The sequence below is a fragment of the Trachymyrmex septentrionalis genome, unplaced genomic scaffold (genome assembly GCF_001594115.1).
Source record: "Trachymyrmex septentrionalis isolate Tsep2-gDNA-1 unplaced genomic scaffold, Tsep1.0 scaffold60, whole genome shotgun sequence".
Lineage (NCBI taxonomy): Eukaryota > Metazoa > Arthropoda > Insecta > Hymenoptera > Formicidae > Trachymyrmex > Trachymyrmex septentrionalis.
In genome coordinates, this window is record NW_017305779.1 from 2,745,922 (window position 1) to 2,757,104 (window position 11,183).

The 11,183-nt window shown below is 35.6% G+C and overlaps 1 protein-coding gene across 5 annotated transcripts in view; it reads left to right on the forward strand.

Moving 5' to 3' along the window:
* Positions 1–11,183, forward strand: part of LOC108752568 (aryl hydrocarbon receptor nuclear translocator homolog) — a 40,899-nt gene that overhangs the window by 12,273 nt on the left and 17,443 nt on the right. For all 5 annotated transcript variants that reach the window (XM_018493475.1, XM_018493473.1, XM_018493471.1 and 2 more), the window contains one exon: positions 8,525–8,605. In XM_018493475.1, the coding sequence (XP_018348977.1) occupies positions 8,525–8,605 (81 nt within the window). The remainder of the gene's footprint in view (positions 1–8,524; positions 8,606–11,183) is intronic.

Here is an 11,183-nt window from a genome sequence, read left to right on the forward strand (position 1 = left end):
AATATATAAATATAAAAAATAGTCAAATACAGGAACGATAAATCAACCGTGTTATAATTATCAGTCACGATTATTACGCACAGACGTTATAAATATAATTCTTGGATTGTGGACAAAGTTAGAGTTGATTATATAGTCAAACCCACATTTTGTAGTTGTCAATGATAATACAATAGGTTGATGTAAATTTGTAAGATGTAAGAAACTCGGGATTATAATCAAAAGATCCACAAATTAATTCGGCAAAATGAAAATGTTTCTCAAAAGTTAATCTTCTTCATATTAGGTCGATATAATCGCCGTGTGATCATAGAATTTCTTTTCTTTCTGTTGTATTATTATCTATCTTATATTATTATCTATATAAATAAGAGAAAAAAGAATTCTATTCTTGGTCGGATATTTTGATGCTTATATAATAATAATATTTATATGTAACTTTGCAAATACATTTATTTTTCAGTTTTATAAACTGCACTTCGATTCGATTTGTCGGACTTGAAATGTAATTAGAAACTGAAGTTAGAAATATTATCGCAAAGTTTATAGAATGTTCTTTCTCTTGTATTATTATCTATTCAAATAAGAAAAAGAAGGATCCTATTTTTGGTCAAAACGGATTTTGGTGCTTAATAATAATATTCATGTAAATTTACAAATATATTTATTTTTCAGTTTTATAAACTGCTCATCATCGATTCGATTTGTCGGACTTGAAATGTAATTATAAACCGAAGTTAGAAATATTATTACAAAGTGTATAGAAAAATATATTTGCTTTGAATATTATCCAACACAAGATTCTTCGACCGAGAATAAAATTCTTTCTTCTATTTGATCTATTCTTGTCAGTATAATTTTTATTTATAGTTATTATTTATATTATTCTATGGCATAGATATTTGTAAATAAGTAATACAAAAGAAGCGATAAATATAACATGAAAAAATGGATGTTCAATACGGAAGGAAGGCAGATAGAAAGTAATCAGTTGTATGTTACTGTTCGTTGTACGCACAAAAGTACTAAACGACGTGCGCAATTAAGTCGATTTCTCGTTTCCTCTTCCTTGTGCGTCGATTCGCGTGACTTTCCGCTCTAGACGAACTATCCGCCTTAGACAATAAGAATTTTCTCAGGCGTGAAAATGGTCGAAGTTTCTGATCCGTTCCATTCGGGCGTGCGTTGAAACAAAGTCGAGCAGAATCTCAACATCATTCTACATATATCACTCGATGAAATAAAAGAATTTTATGAATTAATGCAAAAAATAACATTACAATTCAATGAAATTGCACGGAAAAACAATATGATAAATTTATGAAGGATCCACATATTTATTAGCGTCAAAAATCTGATATTTTGATATTAATGATATCAAAGATGATGTCACGAATCAAGCGAAAATTAATGACATTAAGAATCTTTTGCCTTTAGCAGCAAACTACTTTAAACTTAAGTAGCGTCTACAATGAAATTTTAAGGCTTAAAACTTAATCTTTAAATTCTAAGCCGTAAGAAATTGACCAATTACAATCAGATGTGAGAAGAATACTTGACTACGATCAATTTCTTACGCGGCTTAGTGTTTAAAACTTAAGTAATTTTACGCCTTAAAATTTCATTGTTCATCATTTAGAGATTTAAAGCAACAAAACTCTAAATGCAAGATCGACAATCTATGATCTACAAAAATTGTCGATTTCGTAGTTCAATTTCTGTGCTATCAGAGATAATGTCAAAATATCAAAAATCACAGAAACACAAAGATTTATCGTGTCAAGGATGCATGGTATCAAGAATCTGTGAAAATATTCAGGATTCAATGAAACAAAACTCAAGGCTGTTGATTTCAATCATTATCTCTGGTACCAAGAATTTATCTCGATATAATGTTATAAGCGTGCGTGTTAACAAAGAAGCGCGTGTAACAAAGAAACTTGGAAATTATCTAATAGATGAGAAAAAAAATTGAAGGCAAGTTAAAATTCTTTGCTTTGCCACCATCGGAATCATCGTAACAGGAATGAATCAACATCTCAAATGAGATTCAATTGAATAACAAACTATACATAAGAGAGATTTATCTTATCAAAAATGTATTAAATGATAAATCAAATTTTATCGAAAAAAATTGAATTTTCTTTACCTATTGTATATCACAGAAGTTTTGCATTTGATCTAAAATAACCAAATCACTTTGCGCGTTTATTAGTGAGTTTTTTACGCCTACATATCCGCGTATATACGAATTCCTGATCCATAACAATATATTTCTCCCTCAAGATCGAATCGATCACGTGATGCCTCGGGCATTCAGATCGATAAACGTCCAACGATGGTGTGTCTCATAGCGCCGATCGGCTATCTAACACCTAAGCGGCTATAGGTGACGTAATTTTTTCATTACGAGAACGGTAATGCCGGCGGCCAGGCTCGCATATTAAGGGGAAAACAGCGTGGCTATTGGTGGGCCTCGCGCACTGCCGTCGCAACGAGGGGCGGTCCATCGTTCTTCGGCTCCGCGACTCTTATCCGTTCTCCAGCGACCTTATTGGTCACCACCTCCTCGATCGTTCCCGCCGACCCTCGTCGTCGCCGATCGCCGTGACGATTTTCCATGGCCCGCGATCGATCGAGACGCATCCGTGCTCTCATCCGTACTACCGAGATCTTCCTCTTCTTTTCTCATCTTCCTCTTTCGTTTCTCACTGGAAATCGCCCGGCGATCCTTCTCTGAATTGGACGCATGAAACTCGGCAGATTTATCAAATAAACGAAAATGGTTCTTCCGTGTTTTCTGTTTACGTTTGATATACATACGAGTTTACAAATCGAGATGACAAATTGAGAAAAATGACACGATTGAATGAAGTACAATACTTTGGAAATATTTATGTTGTATAACTGAAAAATTATGAATTATATATTATCTTAACGATTTAATTAATAGATATCTATGTATTTAAATATTTAATATGTCATTTTATCTTGCGCTGTAACAAATACAGTATTTTTTTTTTTTTGGGAAGTACTCAGACATACGTTAAGCGCCGTGCAAAAAAGAGTAGATGTATAACACGGACCTTAAGGAATAGCGAATATAAATGCAAGAATATGATCGTGGACGAAAGAGAGTGGGTAGGGGGGAACGAGAGGGTAAAGTCGTGACTTCGGCGCCATACGGAAAAATGCAAAAAGGTGCCACCGTAAACTGGACACGTCACACGAATTCCTCTTCTTTTTCTTCTTCGAGCATCGTGTTTCTTTTTTTCTGGCTGGCTCTTTAAATTCTCAGAAGAAAGGTGCAAAACTGACGGCAGAGCTCGAAAACATGTGCATCTTTATGAGTGCAATTTTTCTTTATATAATTTGTAGTTTTACAGATTAACATATATATCTTTCTTTAACGCGATTAATAATTGATAACTAACAATCAAGTTGAACTTGTGTTTTTGTATTTGAAGTGATTAATAATTTCATAATTATAAATCAATTTTGTAATTTCTTATTATATAATATTTATTATTTTTTTTATAATTATTAACCAATCATTGTCAGCTTTATTTATTAAATATTTCATAAACATACGTGCTATTATTATAGAATTATCTTACACACACACTCACATATGACATTTTACCGCTATATGAAATAATTATATATAATGTATTAAATACACACGTAATTATCGATCTCGGACTACAAAAAGGGCTTAAGAAAAATTAATATCAGCTATGTTCCGTTATGACAAATAGCTCGAACATTCACGGGCTATCTCACTAAATTATTAACTCATTATATCTAAATGGAAATGCATCGTAGCTGTACCGCGTGCGCGTATCGCAATACATGTGTCCGCTCTCTCAGGCGACGGTATACCTTATTCCCGCACAACACGGCTACATTAAAAGATACGACAGTTTACGACGGTATCCCGATAGCAAAGATAACGATCGCCGTGTACACCTAAGTATCGGCGCTTTTGTTCCCACGGTTTTCGCGACGTATACAAATTATCGGGCGTTCCGGGGCGCGTATACGAGGAAATAGAGCGGGGGCTGCCTCGACCCCTCTCTCTCTGTCGATCCCGTTGCGAATTTACTTATATATTGCACGTGGAGAGTATAAAACAAGAGAGAAAGGAAGAGAGAGAGAGAGAGAGAGAGAGAGAGAGAGAGCAACCGTAACTGAACACCGCGTCTGTCCGGTCCTTCAATCGGCACCGCCGAAATTCCAAACTGGACTGCCCAAATCGCCTCTGTGTCAAGGGTCAAACTACCGTAATGGTAGAGCGGCATCAAAGCCGTGCATCTTCTCTCTTGGATTTGCGTCCAGTTTCAGAAGCGCATTTCCCGATGTATTTAGTAATTTTTTTAATTTTTGAAAAATATTCTATATAGAAATTAGATTACAATTTAAATAGATTACAATTTAACATGTCTCTCACCTTGTCTTCATTCAATAGTTCAATGTCAATAATATAAATTATACGTATGAAAATATCCGAATAATTCCATACTTATATTCTTATTCTTGCAAAATTACAGAAAAATATACATATGTAATGCTGAAATTAGTGCCGAAGTTTTTCTGGTCAAGATTTGCTCTCTTCGTAATTGCAGAAAAGTAATTAGTAAAATTTTCTGATCAGCAATCTCACTAACATTATGCATATATTTTCCGATATAACACGCAATCAGAATGCTGAACGTGACATTTAATTATAAATCAATTCTTGCATTACGTTCTATGCAAGAAAATAATATGTCAAATATTCATATATTACAAACTTTATATGTCTGACAATATAATGATCAAGGCATGACAGATACCTTTTCGTAAAGGTTAAATAAGGATTTGACGTAATCTTAGTTGTAAAGTAAACCGTTTCAACAAAATGTAATCTTTTTCTCATTCTTCTTAAATTGTAATTATATTCTTAAGATTATTTTAATATTACACAGCATGCATAGAGATTAGGTATCGAGAAACTGGATTTCTCGTCCGTCATAAATAAATCCCGGTGGATAGAGTCGCTAAACCTACTGCGCGAGATTTTCTATTTGCGAAACATCTATTAAGCCGACGTAATACTGCGCTGCGCATCATTATGCGCTTCATACATCTCCCTGTCACACATTTATCTCTCTCTCGCCTTTGGCTGCCTTTTTCCCCATAATTTTCACTTTATCGTTGCTCTACTCCGGATACTTTCATCTAGAAGGGCAGAAAGGGAGGGGATCGGAATTTATAGCTTCATTTTCCTCATATTCGTTTATGATGTAAGTTAAGGATTTTATATATACAGCGGATGAGGATTTAATTGAAATAACATTTGATTCATGGAATCCATGGTATTCGTTTAACAAATGAAAATATTAAAGGTTTTACAAAAATAAATACAATTAAGATACAATTAAAAAATAACGAAGGAGAATATCTTACAGAGGAATCGTTGAAAACTGCACCTCCGACGGCTGGATGCGGAAATCATAGCTTCGCTCTTCAATTCGTAGCGAACGTTCACGATCGATTTGCATAGACCACTTCTTTTCTTCTTCTAAAACTTCAGCATACCCCTGAGGCTTTGCCCGCCCGCTGCGAATACTTCTCGACGTCGTCGACTTCATCGCTTGCGAAGCACGCATACGCGTCCGTTAAGTCGACGTAATACCGCGGGGCGCATCATTATGTACTCCATAAGTCTCCGCGACTCCCCCTCCTCCCTCATTTCTCTCTCTCTCTCTCTCTCTCTCTCTCACACACACACACATTCCTCTCGCTCTCTTACGAAGAGGAAGAGAAGCAGGAAAAAAGGAACGGAGAACGTCGGGACTAAGGGAACCAAGAAGGTTCCCGCGCAGAAAGATGAAGGAGAGGGAGTAAAGAAATAAAAGGGAGGGGGAGGGGCTTTCTCTCTCTCTCTCTCTCTCTCTCTCTCTCTCTCTCAACCTCCCTCGCGCTCTCGCGATACCCGGATACACTCACCGCCAGGCCCTACACCATCCCTACCTTGGATCTGTTGAGTCCTTTACGGACTTTGCGACGGGGGAACGTAAGAGGGGCGGGGAGGGGGGAGGGGGCAAAGAGGCCGTACACCGTCTCTTCAACGCGACGTTCACCGGTGAGCGAACCTCGCGGAGGGATACGAACGCGGGGGTAGGGCGAAGCAGAGGGTCAGCGGGTAGAAGGGTGCTGGTAAGTAAAGGGGTCCCGCTTTTTCGCTCAGGGTCAGAATCGTACATCACCCGCGCGGACGCTGTGTGCAATACAAACTGACGATCGGCCGGATTTCTGCGCGCGAGCGTGGAGCCCGCTCTCGCAATGAGAGCATAATTTTCTATCGTGTTCGATAGAAAGACGGTGTACACGCTCTCCTATGCCGGTAATGAGACGACCGGTGACGGATTTATCGGTGCTATCCTTATCCTTCTTCTCTTCCACTGTTCTCCGAAAGCGACTCGTAGACGCTGTCGCTCCCGGGCTTCGATGAATTCAACGCTATAATCGATCGATATCGACGTGATAATCGCATATCTCATTTCGATCTTTTCAAGGATTAAATATGTAATGATATATACTAACCCGAGATGAATAATTATATTTGATAAACGTCATATCATATGTTTATATATCGTATATTCATATAATTATTCTATATAATCATCAGTTTATATAGAATTATGAATTACGATCAATTAAGGATGTTTTATACATATTTTCAAAACGATAACAAAATTATAGGTTATTCTAAATTATGTTTAAAAATAATATGACAAATTTGGTGACGGTTTACTGTCTGCATCATAAGTTATTTTAAATAGTACACAGAGAGAATTTTTTCTTGGAGTTTACCTTGTAAATATGATAATCGTGGGACATTATATTTCGAAGAATTTTTTAATATAAATCTCTCTCATTCATTAATAAAACTACCATAAAGTATAAAATAAGTTTGATTAATTTTACCGAAGTGCATGATAAAAATCTTGAAAATATTATATTGTACCATAATTACCATATCAGAGAGTAAATTTTAAAAGAAAATTCTCCGTGTAGTTTTTTAAAACTGTGCTCTAATAAAAATGTATGGAAATGTATTATAAAATAAATGACAAAAATCTCAATTCTTTAATATAAGTACATAATGTATTTAAGATTATTTATGTATAGAGTTACATTGCGATGCATGTTACCACTACTAGTAGTAGTTGCCCAGTAAATAAATAAAATATTTATTTGTTCTATATCTTTGAAACTAATCAGTAAATCGCAATGAAATCTTGCATAAATTACTTTGAATATTTAAAGAACTTATAAAAAAAATTTAGATTTTTATTATTTTTAAAATTTTAATTTTTAATAATAAATCAAATAAATAAACGATAAAAATGTATTATTAAATAAAAATGTAATCTTATTCACACAACTTTCATAGGTATATATATAATTTATTTGAAGTTTGTAAGTATTAAATACATCTCCAAATTTAATTTTCTTTCGCAAGGAATTTGTACGTGTGATCCTTAAAGAGATATTTTACGGAAAGAATGAATTTGCTGAAATATCTAAAAATTTAACTGTAAATATTTTGATAATTTTGTTAGACCATGAAAATAATTAAGCTGAAGTATGATGAGCAAAAAGTTTTGACATTCTAGTAACCAGTTCGAGTGTCTACAATTTTATTATTTTGCTAGTTTAACAAATTTATTTTCAAATTTGTATCTGGCTAAACTTTCAGATGCTTCAGCAAAATTGTTCTTTGCATATAGAATCTCTTTGCATAATGATATATGTTATATAACAAAATGAAATAGTCGATTATTATTATTTTCTTCGAAAAATTATATTAATCACTAAATAATCCAATAATAACTTTATATTATGGAACGAACAATTGCGGATTAAGATAAATAAAGTTTCTTTACGATATGTTATAAAGGAAAGATAATTGTTGCTTTTGTGTTTAAAATATCTTATTAATGATTATAATGATTCAACGATAGCTTGAATGAAAAAGTCGGAATGAATGAGTGTGAATATCATGCATCTATTCTTGTCGTCACTTATTGTTACGAGCGTTCTAGATTTAAAGGAGGGAGAAAGGCTGTCGACAATCCTGCTAGTGACCAATTTTGGAACGTACGGTCACGTTTGGCTGTCCGGAAGCGATTACACTTTACGTATCGGTGACGCGACGCACGCGGAATTTCTATTATTTGTTCCTTTCGGGTGCTGAACTCGGCTATCCACATCCATTTATCCTTAACAGATTGGTACCTAAAAAAAATACATTCTTTTATACGTTTGTTTAATTTAACCTGTTCTCAGGCATCAGTAATTGTTACAGGACAGTATTCCATGGAACATTTAAATACTCAAACGAAATTAAAACAGTAGAGCTGATTTATTAAGTTAATTTATTTATATTGTTAAAATAATCAATATCTTGATACAAGATTTGACAAACAAGGACTTGTCATTACACGAACTAATGCGCTTTTGATTTATTTTGCAGATCTGATGAAGATGATCCGAGTGGCTGTAAATATAGGAGACTGGACGATGACAACGTCCAGGACAAGGAGAGGTTTGCCAGGTGAGTGTTAGGCTTAGTTCAACGACTAAATTACTAATAATATAACGATTTCATATTGTAATAATATAACTGTTATAATATTTTAACCGAATTGCGCTTCCGCCAACGTATTTTCAATCAAATTTTCAATCCGATTTTGCAATTTCTTTTTACTACCATTTTCAATCCAACTGAGCTCGATTATGTCAGTCGAACATTTACAAAAGTTCGAAGCGCAGACCCTTTTCTTTCTCTTTCTTGACCGTCTCTCTTTGGCGTTTTGTTAATTCATCTCACGAAACCGCGGCTCAATATGTTTCACCGGTACACCCTGTACATACGCCTTCTTCAAGTACGAGAAGGTACATACATACCTACATAATACCGGGCAATGTGAGGAGCCGATAGCGGAATGGGAAGCCCTTGAGGCTGCTCCAGCGTGGGAACATAAGGTACTTATACTCGCGCTGGAGTACGCGTCCTTCAAGTCTGTGTACAACGAAAGAGACACGGTGCTTTGATTCCCTTCCGAGATATTTCGGCTGGCACGGGCATTAAATTCGCCGGACAAAAGCCGGAAAATAATGTACAACGTGAGACGCATAACTTACGTATAAAATATGGCTGCTCTCCCCCAGACGCCGTGAATAAAAATCTACATGAATCAAAATTCTCGAGAAATTTTCTACATTCAGTGTATACAATTACGCAGGATATGTCACAGACAAACGTTGCGTGTCTCTTTTCAACAGAGATTCTTCGATGATATATATATATATTTTTTTTTTTTAATTAAAAATTTATGCCAGTCTTAATCCAACGTCAGTATAACAAAGAGCAAGGTTTTAATTTAATTATTGAAAATACTTGATTTTCTAATTTATTGTTTAACGTCAATGTGAACAAAAAGATCACGTGTTTACTTTTGTTTTTACTTACATTTCATCAATTAAAAACGAAAATAAATTTATAACTTAGCCGACGTGATCGAAGAAAGATGATCCATCTCGATTGATTGACTTATCAATAGAAGAAAGGTAAAAAAGGGGTCCGCAGGTTGAATCTACCGCGTGTAACATTGATCGGTCGTGACTCAGCCCGCTGCTTTGTGTAACGTGTGTATGATGTTACGTCTCTATTAAGCACTGGGCCCACGGAAGAAGATGCTCCCCTACCTGATATAATCATGGTGTAAAGCCGATATCATAGGTAACGTATTTGAAAAACCGAGTATACGTATAAACGCGATTCCGTACGAATGCACAGTCGTACTCAATGCACGTAGAACTCGCGTTGATTCTCGCGCATTGTCTTGTTGTTCACGTCATCTAAAATTAAATAAAATAACGAAATCACGGGCAGTAAACCGAAAGAGATAAAATTATAGGGAACTCTTAATTTCTTTAAAATGAAACGGGAAACTGTAATCAGAATTAAGGAATCTTAATGTTATGTTAACTTTATACACGCGAAATTATATATATATATATATAGATTTGGTTGTGCATATCAAACTGTTGAAACGAAAATCATTGCAGAACATTTTTCTTCTTACTTTTCTTTTTGTGCATTATCTAGAGACGCAGGGAGTTCGTCGGTTTTCAACGCGCGCTATTACATATATATGGTCACACTTAAATCCATATAAATTTCGCGTTTGTGTTTCTTCAACGCATGCTACGGTTTCGCCGTATATATGTCTGAAGCCACTCAGCGCGAGATGTAACATAGTTACATTCCTCTTTCCGTTTTTCTGCAACTAGAAGATGCAATCATCTTTCGTTTCACTGAACGAGATTAAAATGCCGCATCTCTCTTTCTCTCTCCTTCTCTTTTACGATTTTTATTTACTATACATAGTACATATCTGCAAAATGATAGCACGGAATTGCTCGCGAGCGTCGTTCCTCGCGTTGCTCGATCTGGCTATTTGTTCATAGCAGAGGGTTAGCTAGGAATTTCTCGCATCTCGTTAACTTCGCGCACGCAATAAGAAATCGTACGATTTACTTGTTCCATACTACATCTTACATCGTTTTTGTTTTTTTACTCCGTTTTTTTTTTACATCGTTTTTGTTTTTTTATATCATCTAAAGATGCACATATATTGCTCAAAACGCCTGTCATATTTCTTAAAAATCATTAATTTTATTTTATTGAAGAAAACTTTATTTTAAGCGCCTTAACACCGTCTAACGAAACCATAATACTTAGCCAATAAAATAGTTTAATTTTTAGCGACCGTCAAATTTAAATTTGAAAAGTTTCACTTTAATTCAGTCGATTGCCTCGAAAAAAGAGATGCGCTCTGTTATTTTTTAACGCCGGCCAATCTGAAGACTGACTGTCGATCCGCCATAATAGCAATAACGATATCTTATCCATGGTCTCTCATCGCGTGCCGCCACGGGTGGGTCCGTGGCGGTTCACCTGCAATTCCGTATCCGCGCTGTCGTTTCGCAGGTATATACGGCGGTACCGCGAAAGACTACGCGGACTCCGCGGCAAAGACCGACCGGCAACGTTCTGATGTCGCGCGCTCTCTCTCTCTCTCTCTCTCTCTCTCTCTCTCTCTCTCTCTCTCTCTCTCTCTCTCTCT